Source organism: Grampus griseus, assembly GCF_964374135.1.
Source record: "Grampus griseus genome assembly, chromosome: 10".
Taxonomy (NCBI): Eukaryota; Metazoa; Chordata; class Mammalia; order Artiodactyla; family Delphinidae; genus Grampus; species Grampus griseus.
The window spans coordinates 97,581,117-97,598,676 of NC_139004.1; the positions used below are offsets into that span (position 1 = coordinate 97,581,117).

Consider the following 17,560-nt stretch of genomic DNA (forward strand, 5'->3'; position numbering starts at 1 on the left):
TCGTCACGTGGGAAACCATGTTCCGCGTCAGGCCCACAAGGGTGTGCGTGACACTGAACCAAGCCAGGACCGGGACTGAGAGTCCTACCCCCGCAGGTCACACAGTGTGGGATCCCCAACGGGGATGCAGGGAAGGAAACCCGGGGCGGTCTCCCCGCAGCGGCTGCAGGTCCAGCACCTCCAGGTGCCCTCTGTGTGTGCCACGCTGTCCACACGGCCCTTCACCACCTCCCTGTAATAACCCTTCAAGGTGAGGTCTGTCGCCCTGTTTTGCAGATGAGGAAACTGAGACTCAGAGAAGGAAAGTGACTTGCTTAAGGGCACACAGCCGGGAAGTGATGGAGACAGGATTCTAACCCGGGAGAACGGGCTCACTTCAGAAACTGAGTCTTCATCCACTTTATTCTCCTTCCACACTCAGAGAGCGGTGGCTGGCCGGGGACAGGGAGAATGGCTTTCTTGGAGCAAAATTTCCCTTCCTGATCTTCTAGGACAGAGGTTGGCGAACTTTCTCTATAAAAGGCCTGGAAGTGAATACTTCAGTCTTTGTGGGCCTTGCTGTCTTTGTCACAGTCATTCAACCCTGCCGTCGTGGTGGGAAGTCAGCCACAGACAGCATGGAAAAGAAATGGGGGTGTCCCAACGAAATTGCATTTTTAGATGATGACATGAATTTTCATACAATAGTCACGTGCCGCGAAATAGTATTATTTTGATTTTCTTTCAGCCGCTTAAAAATGTAAACACCAATCTTAGCTCACGGGCCATATAAAAACAGGAGGTGAGCCAGAGTCGGCCGTGGGCTGAAGTCTGTGGTCCCTGTTGTGGAATATCAGGTGCACAGAGCTCGGACGTCATCATGGATTTTTTCGTAGTTGCAGGCCTTAAGGAGCCAGCAATTTCGGGGTTCTGAGGAGAAACCCAGTGTTGGAGCTGAAACAGGGTCGCTCAGAAGCTGGAGCACCCAGGGAGCAGGGCACCTGAGCACAGGGTTGATGCCCTGTCAGATCAGAGCGTGGATGTGGGCCCCGGGTGAGCGATTCGGGGGCTGTGTCTCCAGCTGTGAGAGTGGGGAGCTCTTAGAGAGCAGCCTGGACAGGAGTTCGGGGTCACCCACCCTTGGGCTCCATCCAACACAACCAGAGTCTCTCAGGGAGTGGTCTGGGCAGTGGTGTTTTTAACAAGCCCCAGTGCAAAACCTGGGGACTATTTCTTCGCTGGGTGACCTCGAGCCAGTTAACTCACTTCTCTGTGCCTTGGTTTCCTCATCTTTAAGATGGGCATAATCATGGACCCTACCTCATGGGGTTGTTAGGACAGCATCTCAGCCCAGAGTTCGGCACCCTGTAAGTGCTCAATAAACACTCACTCTAACATGACCGTTGTTGGTCCAACCCCTGCATTTCACACATGGGAGAATAGGGGCCGGACACTCTCAGCATGGGGTCAGGCTCAGCCACCCACTAGCTGTGGGTGAGGCCCTGCCCCTTGGGCCTTGGTTTCCTCACCTGGAGGGAGCCACGGCCGCGAGCTCCTAGTGCCCTCCTGTGTGGCCAGGCACGCGTGTTGCCGGGTGGGCAGCAGGGGTCCCAGGCCCTGTCTTACCTTCGTTGTTTTCACCGGGCGGGTGGTAGAAGGATAGCCCCAGGGAGATGATGGCCGCGATCTCCAGGATGATCAGCGTCACGTCTTGCAGTGCCTCCCAAACGAGCTGAAGGAAGGTTTTTGGCTTCTTTGGAGGTATAAAGTTTTGCCCAAAAATCTGCTTTCTCTTTTCCAGGTCTGGAGCGGTACCCGGCAAACCTGCGGACAGAGCGCAGAGAGGTTGGCCTGGGGGCCCAGGAGACACACACACGTTCCGGGAATCATCCACACGGTGGAGGGAGGAGAGAAGGGGAGAGAGGCAAAAACGAGGCAGGGGGCTGGCAGGCACCCACCAGGAGCCCGGCGCCCAGTGTTCGCTTTGGCCCAGAGGGTCTCCTGAACAGAGACACTAGCGTGCTGGGGTTGGAGGACTGGAATATTCTGCTGTTACAGTTGTGGGGCCTCGTGGTCTAATATCTACTATCATAGATAAGCTATCACATCGCAGCTTCTAGAACTCCAATAGTCTGTCGTTCATTCGCTCATTCATCCAGTTATTCATTCAACCCGTGCTTCTCTCGCTGCTGCAGGCCCGGCCGGTGTGAAGGCTGGGGAGTGTCCCGAGAAGGGGAAAGCCCCACACTCAGGGATGCAGGAGCTCAGCGGTCCTGGGAGTCCCGCAGCCTATGGCTCAGGGGTACAGGACATGGCCATGCCGCCTCCTGTCTGGGTTTCTAGGTGCTGATGCCGACCGTGAGACACCCACCTACCGCCGCCCAGAGCCGGGCTGGCGAGACCTCCTGGGAGAGCCGGGGGCGGCTCGTTCCCAAAGAAACCCCACACCTGCCTTGCCTAGCAGTGCAGGTAAGCACTGGAGATCCGCTGTCCTGCCTGTGCACGGGAGGGAGGAGCCCGAGCTGAGTTATGCCCATTTCATAGAGGAAGAGACCAAGGTCTTCAAGAGACCCAGAGGTGGCCTTGACGCCGCTCCTGGGACCTGAGAACCCAGGCCAGCCCTGTTCGAAGCACATGGAAACGTTGCCCCCAGCCTCTTGTGCTGTGGTGGCACCTGGGAGCTCCACACCCAGAGCAGGCAGGCACGATGTAGCATGATTCAGGGAGGGCAGGGAGGTCCTTGTCTTCCTTCCTTTGCCCAGTTCTACCCACAGACAATGTCTGAAATGCTTCCCTTTACCTAAAAGCTCCAACTCCTTTAGACTCCCTGGGAGGGGAGGCCAGCGTTGGTTCTGGACACCATAGTGTGAACGAGCTTCAGGCTTTTTCCTGGGAGCGGGTTTTGATGAGGGGAAGAAGGGAGAATTTGAGAGGGTGGTGGGCCTCTGAGGAAGGGGCTAGGCACAGTCAAAGGTGGCCTGTTACAGCAGTTAGCTATGCCTTTGGTCAGCCAGTTCCTTCCTCTGAGCCTCAGTTTCCCCATCATGAAAATAGGAGAGCTCAATAGAATGTACGGACCCTGAGGAGCCCAGGGATTTCAAGGTCTACAGGCCCTGAAGTGATCTTGCTGGGGTCTGTTCACATTTTGGGGCTCCTCATAAGGTTTGGAGTAAATGAAGGTTTCACTAAGAAGTTTGGTGACAGTGGGACCAGCCCACCTCCTGGGCTCCTCCTGATTGATTCAAGGAGAGATGAGTCTTTGAATCTCCTGAGTGTCTGTGATTCAAATGTTCTGGAGTCTACCAGTAGTGTGACCAGTAGAAAATATGGGTGCCCTCCAGGTCAGGGGGTCTAGCCATGGCTTAGAGGTTCTGTCATCCGGTTGTTCACAGGCCTAACATTGAGATCCTGGGTCCTGGGTCAGAGCACAGGGCAGGAGCTGCAAATGAGAATAGCTGTGGGGTCGGGCAGGTTTTGTGAATGAGTGAAGTAGGTGGGTGGGAGGCAACAGGGAGTGATGGGGACTGGGGCAAAGTGAAGAATCTCAGCCCTTCTAAAGGGGATATTTCTCATCTCCTGTGGGGGACTGTGGGCCCAGTGTGGTAGACTCTCTGGTCTTCTAAGACAAACTGGACACCTGGAATTTGATGTAAAATTTCCCCATTAAAAACATTCCAGGGCCAAACACAACATATCCGTAAACTGGATTTAGCCCGTAGGTGGCTAGTTTGAGACCAAGCACCAAGAACTCGGGTGGGGCTGGGAGTCAGATGTCATGGGCTCAAATCCCAACTTGGAGTGACTTACCAGTGCCTCAGTTTCCCCTTCTGTAAAATGTGGGCAACGGCCGGGCCTACCTCACAGGGGCAGGACGAGGCTTTGGCAGGCTGTCCGTGTAAGGTGCCTAGTGCTATGCCAGGCACCAGGTGAGGATATCGGGTTATTATTGTCCAGTCTTAGGAGGTGGAGTAATTAATCACGACCTCCTGGAGGCAGAAGACTGCAGGAAGACTTCCCCCCAATAAGGTGGGGAGGAGGGCGGTCAAGCTGAGGACAGGCACAGGGGAAGGCCATGGGACTGCAGACAAGCCACTTCCCTCTGGACCTCAGTTTCCCCACACGTGACATGAAGGATGGGCTTGGCGGAAGGCCGGGGACTGGTAGCTCTGATGCCTTATATCCAAAGACAGTTTTCTCGATAACACGTGGATGCAGCACCGCTAGTTTATGTGCACACGTGTGGACGTGGCACAGAGTGGGACCAGCCGCTTGTGAGCAGCCAGACACTGTGTCCCTCTAGCCGTCGTGACACACGTGGACATAAATGTCTCCATTGCTTTAAGTCCCCTAGTCTGGCTGAGTTTCCACCCCTATCTCCGCTGTAGGAATTCCTAGACCCATGAAACCTGTCAGCCCATGGCTCTAGAATGTCTATGTAGGCAGGAAAGTGGGCACTGGCAGGAGGGTGGCAGTGGGCGGTGAGGACCTGGTTGGAAGGTGGGTGGCCAGGACTTCATCTAGAAGCTGTGAAGACGTAAATTATCTGTATCAAAGAAACGGGCGGTGGGGGGGGGGGGGGAGGCGGTCCAGTGGAGGTGAAGGCCCTGAATAGGGCTGCCCGATAAAATACAGGATGACCAGTTAAATCTGAATTTCAGATAAACAGCAAATAATTTTTTAGTATAAGTTATGTCCCCTATAATACTGGGGACATACTAATAAAAATTATTTTTTACCTCAATTCAAATTTCACTGGATATCCTGTATTTCACGTTGTTAAATCTAGCAACCCTACCCCTAAAGCACCCCCCATCCCCTCCCCCACGGTTCTCCCATTGTTGGAGTAGGACAAGTCCTGTGGTCAGCCAGTCTCACTCTCCCATTTGACAGGCAGGAAAACTGAGGCCCAGAAATGGGGAAATGACTTGGCCCAGATACAGTGATTCAGCTGCAGAGCTGGGGCTGGACTCCTGACTCCTGCCCCAGGCCCTTTTCACCAAGGGAGGGGCTTCTCATCTTGCTCAAAGGAGAAGTGAGTGAGCTTTAAAAAACTAAGCCTTATTGCACACACAAAACTATGGACATTTCATACTCTCTCTGTCAACCTCATTTAAGAGATTTGATTCAGACTGTCCTGAGGTGACCTCTGAGTAGCCTTTATCTCATCTCCTTGGAAAAAGGGAGGCCAGAAAAGCCATTTTTCTTTCCTCCTGCAAAGGGTTCTTGATGGTTGAATGCAGACATCTGAGATGTCATCATGAGAGGAGCTTCCCCATCTTTCCAGGAGGGGGCGCTCTGCAGAGCAGCTGCCTGCAGCCTCAGGGCAGCTTTCAGAAACAGAGGGACCAAATTCCAGTCTCAACCTGCCACTAACTGAGACTTTGGGCAAGTGGCACCCCTTCTCTCAGAACCTCAGCTGCCTCACCTGCAAACTGGGGCAGAGGGACAACCCTCTGCTCTGCCTGCTGGGGAGAAGGTGAAAGGCCGTGCAATATGGGAAATGCCTGGCACACAGCAGGTGCCCAGAATCTGGGCAGAAAATCCCTTTGAACTCACATGCCACCCCCATGCGGCACTGCCAGCAGGGGCAGAGTATTCGTCTTTTCACTGTTCTGGGACCGTGAGTGACCCTTTAGAGATGCAAGACCTACACCCCCTCCTCCCCCCGCCCCCGCCACCCCATTCCCTCCTCTGTGTTGGGGCCGCAGACAGTGGGGCACTAAACGCACACGTACGTGCTCTTAGGTGATCATCGCTTTACATGTGGCATGCATTCACTTCTCCTGGCCATTCTATAAGATGGCAATTCTAAACTCCATTTCATGGATGGAAAAATTGAGGCTCAGAGAGGTAAGGTGACTTGCTCAGGGTCACACAGCTAAAGCTGGGATTTGAACCCAGGTCTCTGAGGCTCCACAGCTGTACTATTTCTACATCGTGCCAGGATGCCTATTTTAGGGCCCAGGACCCAAAAGCTAACAACTCCACTGTTCTCCTTGTTCTCGAGACAGCCTTTGGCTATAAACAGAGACTTGGCAATAGACAAGAGCTAGCTCCCAGGGATGCCAAGCACCTGAAGAAAACAGGAAAATTTAGTCACCAGGCTGGGTGTTGCTAAATATTTCTGTTGTCGCTGTGGTGTAGGTTCCTCCATTAGCATAAATAAAAGCCTTATATTTTGAAAGAAAAAAAACCCCATAAGCCCTTCAAAAGCTACAACATTTATAGAAAAATGCATTTCTGTCTTTGGAAAGTGAGTGGGCTAAATCAACTGGGGTGCATCCAGTCCATAAAATACTATGTAACAATTTTTAAAAATGCAATCCATTTATATGTACTAACATAGTACAAACTGAGTGAAAAAATCAGGTTGCAGAGCAATGTGTATAGTTTGATTCCATTTATGTAAAACAGAAAACTCAGGAAAACCATAATTTATATTTTCTGTGGGTACATATATATGTAAATATGTAGCAAAATGTCTGTAAGGATCTGCTCCAAACCCATGACAGTGGAACCTCTGGGGAGGAAAAGGGCACTCTGATTGGTTGCAGTGGTTGGGACTCTAGCTTTGACTGAAACATTTTGATTTTAACCAGGAGAACGTACTCATGTTTTATTTGAATGATTCAAAGTTTAATTTAAAGAGGGAAATCAATATGTACTGTAAGAAAATACATGTTATTTTCCATGTAACCTTTAGACATGAACTTGGAGACAAATATTTCTGGGTTAAAATCTTGGCTTCAACACTTAGTACCTGTGTGTACCTCCGCCCAAAGAAATACTTAACTCAGATCCAACCACTCTCCTTCACTACCTGCATATTAGTCGTAGCCATCTCCCTACTGTTACCCTCAATCCATTCTCCACCTAGTGGGCAGAGGGATGGTTTAAAAGCATAAAGTGCACTGTGTGAATGTCAGATCCTTGCTGGAAATGCTCCAGGGGCTTCACTGCACAGAGAAAATCCATTCTCCTTGCCCAGATCTGGAAGGCCCTGTACAGTGTGGTCCCTGCTTTCTTCTGAAGTCTTATCATCCCCTCCCCACCACTATACTCCAGTGCCACCAGCCTCTGTAGTACGGCTTCAACACAGTGCCCTCCTGCCTCAGAGCCTTTGCATGTGCTGTTCCCTCTGCCTGGAATCCTCTTCCCCCCATTTGCATCTAACTCAGCTGAACCTGTCTCTCTCCCTGCCCAGGTTGGACCCCTTTTTGAATGCTCTCATACCTCACTGAAAATCTCTTTCATTTTAATTTTAATAATTAATAATGTAATTGTTTTGTCTTAGTGTTGGACTCTCCTGCTGACTATTAAGCACCATGAGGGCAGGGACTGTATCTGTCTTGGTCTGATACACACCAGCTGTTCAATAAACAGGTGCATAGGAAGAAAGGAGGTGAGGAGGGTGCAACACTTAACTCCAAAGCAATGTCTGCTCTGAGGTATTTTCAGGCTGAGGCCGGGGCTGGGGGGCAGGGGAGATACTCAGGGTCTCCTCCTGTGTCCAAGGCGGTGGTCTCCTCTGTCCTTCTTGTTGATGAGAGGGATGGAGAAGCCTCCAACCAGATCTCCACAAAAGGACTTGTTGGGGAAACACACATGTCCAGCCTCAGCCTCACCCTGTGGTATCCCTCACACTTAGGGAGGTACCTGAAGTTACTGGGGGAAACTGTTGGTGAGATCCAGTATCTGACATAAACATCAGGAAAGGAGAGGCCTTCGTTACTGTGATAGTAGTTTCTCCTACTCTTCAAAAAGGCAGCTTTATAGAGGACCAGGAGGCATCTCTTAGAAATAGAGTCTCTCTCAGGATGAAAGAATTCTGGGGGGGATGGGAGAGCCGGGAGCAAGGGAGAAGGATGGTGGTGTGACAGTTTTTACCCATGAAGACCCCAGAAAGCAGAGAGTAACTCCCTTGAAAAAATTTTAGGAAATGGGCCCTCATCCCTGATCTTGTTTGGGCCTCTCGACTCTGCAGAGGGTGTATTAAGAGGTCCACGTTGCAGATGAGGAAACTGTGGTTCACAGAGGTTTAGGGACCAACCTGAGTTCGCATACCTAAACCTCAAAACAGTGATGATACTCATGTTTTCCCTGTGACGGCATTTTGTTATCCCCATTTACAGATGGGGACACTGAGGCATGGGGATGTCAAGAAACCTCTCCTCTGGAGGGCAACTCCAAATCTGTCTGAATCTAGAGTCTATGTCTGAACCACTGTATCATGACCCCCAGAACATGAACCTGGGTCTCTTCACCGTATGTAACCATTGCAAGCTCTTCCAGCCGGGCTGATCCTCATGAGGGAGGCTGGAAAGGCATCAGGAATAGCCCCATTTTACAGATGAGGAAACTGAGGCACAGAGAGGGGAGAAAGTGACTCTCCCCAAGGCGAATCCTTGAGAGCTCAGGGATCCGCACTCTGGGCCAGCCACAGCTGCACTCTCCCTCCTTTGAAGAGGAACGTTTCAGAGCCTTGAACCCTGACATGCCCCTTGCACTTGGGTCACCTGGCAGGTTCTGAGCACCTGAAAGGCTATATGGCTGGAGGCTTAAGGAGGTCTGTGGAATCAGGTAGACCTGAGTTTGAATTCTGGCTTTGTCACTTTCTAGCTATATGGCCTTAACCAAGTTATTTACATCAACAGTTATGGACCTTGGTTTCCTCATCTGTGCGAGGGGGATAATTGGTACCTACTTCCTCGGGGGACTCACGTAATGCACGCAGCATTACACCTGGTGCAGGGAAATACCCTGATGAATGGAAATCACTACTGGTACTATTATTATCTGCTAAGGAGCTGCGACATTTGTTTTTGTGTCCAGGGCCACAGCCCCTTGGTCCTCTGTGACTCCAAGCTGCAGCCGTGGTGGGCAGCTCTGGAGCACAACGGCCATACCCCCATGTGCCCCCCGAATTTGTCTTCTGCTTCAGGGCTCTTCCTGTAGCTGGGTATTCACTGGGTGTCCCCAAGCAGGGGGCCCAGAAGTGCCGGCAGTTACCCAGACCACACCCAGCGGGAGCCGGGAATCAGATGCCCCAGGCTTGCACCCTTAGAGGGACAATTCTGAAATGCATCCCACACACTCCCTGCAAAGGTCCAGCGGGGCTGAGCCCCCACTGCCCGCAGCAGTGACCAGCTCACCTCCCATCGGCATTTCTCTCTTCCCTGCTTTCCTCTCCTTGCTCTCTCACTCCTGAGATGATTCCCAAACACACCACCTGCACCCCATCCTCGACTCACACCGCTTTTGGGGAACCCAAACAAAGACAGGCCGGCGGGGAGTGAGCACATGAGAAAGCCAGGGATCTGGCGTCCCACCTTGATTTTCCTCCCACCTCTGGCCGTGTGACCTCGCTGGGCCTCTGCTTCCTCTCAACGGAGGGGCTGGGATTAGCCCTGTGAGGGCTCTGCTTGCTCAAAAATTCCGAGATCCTCCTGCACACTTGTCTTGTAACCGTATCATCCATTCATAAAACCGTTAACCGAGGGGCCTTCTAAGGCTGCTGGGTCAGCCTGTGTCCCCGCACTCAGCGGAGGTGCTGCCAACCGGGGGAGGGCGTGAGCCTGCCCTGTGCGGAGGCACACCGGGCACAGGGTGTCCCACCGATGATGTCACTTTGGTGGAAAACCTCTTATCTCCTCTTGCTCTAGCTCCAGTGCGCCTGCGCTCTCTCCGCCTGGCCGTTTGCCTGCCTCGCTGCTCTGCTGGCCCGCCGCCTCCTGGGATGGGTCACTGCCTTCCTCAGGAAGCCACCCTGACTGGTCCCGCTCTGATCTAGTGGCCCCTCTACACTGCTCAGCCCCCACGGAAGTTATTAAGTGGTATTTTTTTTGACAGTTCTATATTTTTATTGTAATTTATCCCTTCTCTGAAACCATGCTATTTGTACCCTTAAGGCTGAACATTTTGTACTCTGTATTTTATTATTTATTTTTTGTTTGTCTTTTTAACATCTTTATTGGAGTATGATTGCTTTACCAGGGTGTGCCAGCCTCTGCTATCTAACACTGTGAATCAGCTATACGTATACATATATCCCCATATCCTCTCCCTCTTGCGTCTCCCTCTCACCCTCCCTATCCCACCCCTCTAGGTGGTCACAAAGCACCGAGCTGATCTCCCGTGCTATGCGGCTGCTTCCTACTAGCTATCCATTTCACACTTGGCAGTATTTATAAGTCCATGCCACTCTCTCACCCCGTCCCAGCCCACCCCTTCCCCTCCCCGTGTCCCCAAGTCCACACTCTATGTCTGCGTCTTTATTCCTGTCCTGACCCTAGGTTCTTCAGAACCTTTTTTTTTTTTTTAGATTCCATATATATGTGTTAGCATATGGTATTTGTTTTTCTCTTTCTGACTTACTTCGCTCTGTATGACAGACTCTGTGTCCATCCACCTCACTACAAATAACTCAATCTCGTTTCTTTTTATGGCTGTATTAAGTGGTGTTTTAACTGACTCCTGGGATTACTTAATTTTGAGCTCCTGAAAGGCAAGACCTGTGTCATTTCATTTTGTGTCCTTGGTTATGGCTGGCACACAGGAAACACTCACTGTGTGCTTGTGGAGGAAAAACAGAGGGAGGGGAGAGAGAGGGGGAGGGAGCAAGAAAGGGGGAGAAGAAGGGAGGGGGAATCACTGGCTGTGAAAACACTTGGGCCAATAGCTCTAATGCTCAATCACAACACAGATACGCAACCCTCTGGTTAAATCCCTTGTTCTCACCATCATCACAGGCAACACTTAGTGTTTACTCCGTGCCAGGTTCTGTGCTAACCGCGTTCACATATACAAACTCATTTAATCCTCCAAGTGGCTCCCTGCAGGAGATACTATTATCATCCCATTTTACACACAACTAGGAAGCGACAGAGCTAGAACTGAACCCAGGGAAGCTGGCTTGAGTCCTGTTCTGAACTAGTCTGTGTGCGGCCTCATTCGTTTGTTCGTTCATTCATTTACTCATTCAGTAAACTGTGACTGTGCACCTCCCTGCACCAGCATCCCACCAAGCACCAGTCGCACACTGGTGAGCAGAAATGTCACTTCCCACCCTCCCTGGCTTTGCTACACCCACCTGGGGGCCTAACTGTGTAGTGCTGTCGCCATACATGGCCTCATAATCTTCCGGGGGCAGGTGAGATATGCGCCTAATTTGGGTCCTCTGGGCTTAGAACTGTGTGGTCACAGCCTCCAACAACTAACCATGGCTCCGGCTGTACCACTTTCCACAGCTGTGTGACCTGCGACAAGTCACTCACCTTCTCTGGGCCTCTTGGGCTATGAAAAGGGGAGATCCTGCAGACCTCAGAGGGCTGATGAGAGGGTTATGTGAGGCAGTGTCTGGCACAGAGTGCTTCGTACAGTGTGTGCATTGAGAATTAGTCCCTAAATATACAGGCTAAAGGGCTTCAACTGCAGAAGCCAATAGCCTTTGGACACTCCAGGGAGGAGGAAACTGAGGCTTGGGGAGGTGAAGTGACTCATTCGAGCGCATGAAGCCGTTAGCAGCGTAACCGGGACTAGAACCCAGGTCTCGAGATGCCAAGACCCCATTCCCCTGCTGTTCTACGATGTAGGCTGTGCTCTGTGACACAGGCTCTTTCGGGGCCAGCTGAGCATTTGCGCCGGGAATCTATCACTGGTGTTGATGCTTCGCTGCACGCTGCTGGGCGTTCTTTTGTGGTTTAAGTGTTTTGTGTGTCTCTCCAGTAACTTGACAAAGGCCACCTCTGTCGCTGCCTGTGCAACAGAGAAGGGTCAGCACCGCTTTCATTTCAGGGGCAGGGTACTTCCCGTCCCCTCACTCAAGGGCCTGGCATGGCGGTGGGTGCAGCATGGGGCTTGATAAAGATGCTTCACTGACCCAGGCTCACGCTAATACCAAGAGCACGGGGACCGCCGGGAAAACACACTCAGGGACTCCAACTGGAGCAGACATGGTGGTCACCACATCCATCTCCTGATTAGTGGCAAAACCCAGTGATGTCTCTCTCTAGAAACCTGCCACATTCTCTCTGAAGTGTTTTAGTTAGAGGTGTGTTGCTCTGGGAGCGTGCGCTTCCTTTAGCAAGCTGTTTCTGTAGTTTTGCTAACTCAGCGCTAGAGAAGTGTTGTGTGCCTGCTTTTAGGAACCTGGTTCTTGTGAGGCTTGAGGGCCCACAGGTCCCCGGCCAGCCCTGCGATGCTGGTCCTGCTGGGAGGTGAGTCCACCCTCCTCTGGGGGGTGGAGAGACGGTTACTCTGCTGACCAGCCATGCCCCTGCTCCTGCCAGGTTGGGGGCAGGGATGCTGGCAGGTCGACTGTGATGCTTTCTTGATAACTGGAAGGTGACAGAACACTCTCTCTTTTTTCTAGCTGTTAAGCTGGCTGTGAAGGAGGAAGGGTCGCCGGGGCCAGTCACCAGTGAAGCCATAGATGGCTCTGAGGCCAGCTCTTGCCCTAGTTTGCCAGGCTGTAAGCTCCATGGTGGAGACTGTCCTGTTACTTCGAATAGAGCCCAGAACATAGTAAGTGCTCATGAAACAGGCGTGGCATGAATGGCTGGCAGGCCACAGAGCCCACAGTAGGAGAAAAGCACACTCCTAAAGTCTTCACCGAACGATAAAACTGAAGTCACTTGAGAAGAGTTAGGCTTCTCAGGAAAGTTATCAACCTGTACCCTCAGAATATTATTCTTCATAAGAATGGATTCTTTTTCACTAACTGGAATGAATGAATAATAATAGCTGGGTGATTTTGCTTAAAAAAGGGTTCCTTAAAAAATAAACTCTTAAAGAGTTTAAGTGTTTATAAAGATAGAACTACCACACGACCCAGCAATCCCACTACTGGGCATATACCCTGAGAAAACCATAATTCAAAGAGTCAGGTACCACAATGTTCATTGCAGCTCTATTTACAATAGCCAGGACATGGAAGCAACCTACGTGTCCATCGACAGATGAATGGATAAAGAAGATGTGGCACATATATACAATGGAATATTACTCAGCCATAAAAAGAAACAAAACTGAGTTATCTGTAGTGAGGTGGATGGACCTAAAGACTGTCATACAGAGTGAAGTAAGTCAGAAAGAGAAAAACAAATACTGTATGTTAACACATATATATGGAAACTAAAAAAAAAAAAAAGTTCTGACGAACCTGGGGCAGGACAGGAATAAAGATGCAGACGTAGAGAATGGACATGAGGGAGGGGGAAGGGTAAGCTGGGACGAAGTGAGAGAGTGGCATGGACATATACACACTACCAAACGTAAAATAGATAGCTAGTGGGAAGCGGCCACCTAGCACAGGGAGATCAGCTCGGTGCTTTGTGACCACCTAGAGGGATGGGATAGGGAGGGTGGGAGGGAGACGCAAGAGGGAGGGGATATGGGGATATATGTATACGTATAGCTGATTCCCTTTGTTATACAGCGAAAACTAACACACCACTGTAAAGCAATTATACTCCAATAAAGATGTTAAAAAAAAAAAAGAGTTTAAGTGTTTAAACTCTGTAAGCCTTTAAAGTCATTCTTACAGACGGAAGATACATGGTTCTGACCTGGACCTCAGGTGGTTTACACCCAACCTTAACTTCGAGGCCTCCCTGTTCCCACCTCTGCTCCTTCATCAGCCCCTTTCTTCTCCTATTCTGGCTTTCAGAGAGTGGTCCAATCTGAAGGCTCCCCTTGCCACCCCTAGGACAGGGGCCACAAATAAGTTTCATCTTGCAAGTCAACTGTGATTGATTAGCAGGGGTTACCTGGAGTTGAATTTGAGGAGTCTGAGAATGGGGATTGATTAGTGATGTCTGCCATAGGTGTGGGTTCAGGATGTGGGGGCCTGTGTTTCAGGTATTCACGGTATCTCTCATCCTGCCCTCTCTCTCTTTCAATCCCTGGGCCAAGATGTTGAGGGGCCCACAAGGTAGCCCCACCTGGTTGTTTTATTTACATCTCCAGTTCGGGAGGTCTAAGACCAAGCTCTTCGTTTCCTTCAAATCTATCCCTCCTTCAGACCATACGGACCAGCCTCCCTGGGATTTCTTGGGTTTGACCTTTCTTGTTCACTCTTGAGTCATCATCTGAGTTCGGGACCCTAGCGTCTCTCATTTGGCCCTGTCTGCAATGGCTCCTTGGTGGGTCTCCCTCCCAGAACCACCAACCTCTGACCCACAGTGAATGCTGCTCTGATTCCCCTTAAGTGTCCATTAGACATTTATTTCCCCACTCTGGAAGTCGCAATGGCTCTAAATGTTCAACAAGTAGTGTCTAACATCCCCTGTTGAACAGTTAAGACTAATCTCTCTCTCTCATTCATTCACTCACTTTTTTTGGAACATCTTTATTGGAGTATAATTGCTTTACAATGGTGTGTTAGTTTCTGCTGTATAACAAAGTGAATCAGCTATACGTATACATATATCTCCACATCCCCTCCCTCTTGCGTTTCCCTCCCACCCTCCTTATCCCATCCCTCTAGGTGGTCACAAAGCACCGAGCTGATCTCCCTGTGCTATGCGGCCGCTTCCCACTAGCTATCTATTTTACATTTGGTAGTGTATATATGTCCATGCCACTCTCTCACTTCGTCCCAGCTTACCCTTCCGCCTCCCTGTGTCCTCAAGTCCATTCTCTACATCTGTGTCTTTATTCCTGTCCTGCCCCTAGGTTCTTCAGAACCACTTTTTTTTCTTTTTTAGATTCAATAAATATGTGTTAGCATACGGCATTTGTTTTTCTCTTTTTGACTTAACTTCACTCTGTATGACTGACTCTAGGTCCATCCACCTCACGACAAATAACTCAATTTCGTTTCTTTTTATGGCTGAGTAATATTTCATGACTCGTTATATATGTGCCACATCTTCTTTATCCATTCGTCTGTCGATGGACACGTAGGTTGCTTCCATGTCCTGGCTATTGTAAATAGAGCTGCAATGAACATTGTGGTACATGACTCTTTCTGAATTATGGTTTTCTCAGGGTATATACCCAGTAGTGGGATTATTCATTCTCTTATTCCCCTTTCTTCTTTATTCACATATTTATTAAATAAACATTCCATGATCGCTGCATCCAAAATGTGAGATATGTATTGTCTCCTAAGGACACAAAAATAAATACTTCCCCTGCAGCTTCAAATCCTGCAGGTGCTGATGCAGTCCTGTTTTCCTGTGGTAGATAAGTCCAGTCCAAGGTATGTGAAATTCACAACTCCGCCCAGGTTATTAGTTCCCTTAACGCCCATGTTACTCCTGCTTTGAGGAGTTCACAGTCTGGGGTGGAGACAGACACCTTAAAAATTCATTCTAATTCCAGGTGATAAAGTGCCACCTGAAATGCCTCTCCTTCTACCTTTGGTTCCTTTTCCAGGCCTGGGCCTGTCTCCTTTCCTCTGGGGTCTGCCTCAACGCCACCCTCTCCCAGCATCTTTCTCTTCTCTCATAGTCCCCACCACACCCTGGTAAATATTCCGATGGCCTGCTTGGGTCTATTTGCCATCACTCCCTTTCCACCAGCTCCAGATCTTTACCTCATTTCTGTATAACGCAAACTATCCAGCACACAGTAGGGCCGCAACACGAGCTGAACTGATTCAACTTCAGTTTTTGAGTAAATCTCTCATGTGTTCTATTTCTCTGACCCCCAATCTCATCTCTCAGACAGGCCATCGACCCAGTTGCTTTGGTACTGGGCTTGGGGCTGGACTGCCTGCCTCTGCCACTTACAGGATGGGTATGTTAGCCCCCAGGTGCTTCAGTTTTCCCATCTTTAAAATGGGGATTTTGACAGTAACTGCCTCACAGGCTTGCTGTGAAGATACAACAAGTTAATGTTTGTTAATGTACTTAGAACAGTATTCGGCACAAGGTAAAAGTGTGGGCCACTATTATGGTCATAAAGGGCCTTCCCTACATAGGTCCTTCTCTATTTTTCCTGTGGGCCTGAACTCATTTCATGTTGATTTGGAGTCGTCACCCTCTCCTGTTAGCACTTACTTTGCATTCTGTCCCCCTCATCATGAGTCCCTGGGGTTCTCCTGCCTGGCTGCGAGGGTCTGGATCTTGAGGGGTTACGGAGAGGGGAGGGTGGGCGGACCTGCCACTGCTGTCTGGGAAGAATCATCGCCCCCACCACTCACTGGGTCACACCTGGTTGCCTAGCAACCAGCAACACACATCTCGGCCTCGGCTTGTAATTATACAGGGAAACAAAATGTTTCCGATGAACCCTGAAATCACACTCCATTGAGTTCTGTTCAGCCCGTGGCCCAGCAACAAAACCAAAAGGAACAGAACAAAGCAGCAAGACCTCTGGGGACAGGGCACTGTGCTAGGAGACCAGAGCTGGGTTTCTGGCCATGCTGACCCCTGGCTGGCTGGGCGATGCAGAGACCCTCACCCAGGTCTGGGTTTAAAAAGTGGCCCTGTCACCACCTCCTCACTGGCTAAGCCATAGCCGTTCAGTGCCTTGGTCTCTCCTCACCCTCTGGAGTGTGGATTGGGTACCTGCTTTGTAGGGCCTGGCAAGAAAGAACGAGATAACATTATCATGTCCCTCTCCTGTTCTCAGCTCTCCGGCAGCTGCCCCACTTGAGACGAAACCCCACAGCCTTCCTGCAGCTCCTGTGGTTGTCTGGCCCTCGCTGGCTTGCCCTCAGGCCCCCACTCCAAGCCTCTGTCCACACTTGCCCTCACTCCACAGGGCAGCCTTCCTTTCGTTCTCCAGGTCCTCTCTGCCTCCTGATCCCAGGATCTCAGACTATCCCTCTGTTATTACTCCCCAGGCCCTTGCTTATTTCCTCCAGAGCCCTTATTACAATGCATGATCTCAATTATTTTTCCATTTACTTGGCTTTTTTTCTTGCCACCCACACTCAAACACAAGCCCCAAAAGGCCAGCAACATTTTTGGGTTCATTCGCTGCTGCATCTATCCCCAGGGCCTAGAACTATGTCTAGCACATAGTAAGTGTTCAAGAAACATCTACTGAATGAATGAATGAATGAATGAACAAATGAAAGAGCTTTCTGATGCCTGGAGCTTAATAGGTGCTTGGGAACTTCTAGCCTTTTGTTCCACTCTAGGTTTTTCTGCTGACACCTTCCAACTCCATACTACTTGGTCCAGCATCGACTGGAGGCAATTCTTTCTTAGATATTTACAGCAGAAGGTAAAAATATACATGAATTGAGAAACATGCTAGCATGAAATCATCATCCCTGGCACTTTTCAGGGACAAAACTTCAGGACAGAGCTGGTAGGATGTGTCCCAAGAGGCTCTGAAATTGAAATACCCGCAGATAGGAAAAAACCATCTAAGATCTGAGGGCATCTAGAACACACTGAAGAGTGGGGGCTTGGGCCAGGTGGGCCTGGGTTCGGATGTCACCTCTGCAACCTGTTGGCAAATGACCTTGGCACACGGTACCTCAGTTTCCTCATCTCTAAAATGGTAACAATATTGAAAAGAGATGCCATACGTAAAAGGCACGTTCCCCAATCCCCACCATCCTCCAGTGCTCAGAATGAAACCTCGGGGCTGGGACTCACTGCAGCCCCAAGGCTGGTCTCCG

At 50.2% G+C, this 17,560-nt stretch overlaps 1 protein-coding gene across 1 annotated transcript in view; it reads right to left on the reverse strand.

The window, feature by feature from the left end:
- ATP2B2 (ATPase plasma membrane Ca2+ transporting 2) overlaps positions 1–17,560 on the reverse strand; it is a 129,550-nt gene that overhangs the window by 78,676 nt on the left and 33,314 nt on the right. Inside the window, exon 3 of the mRNA XM_082662855.1 lies at positions 1,606–1,803. Within this exon, the coding sequence (XP_082518981.1) occupies positions 1,606–1,803 (198 nt within the window). The remainder of the gene's footprint in view (positions 1–1,605; positions 1,804–17,560) is intronic.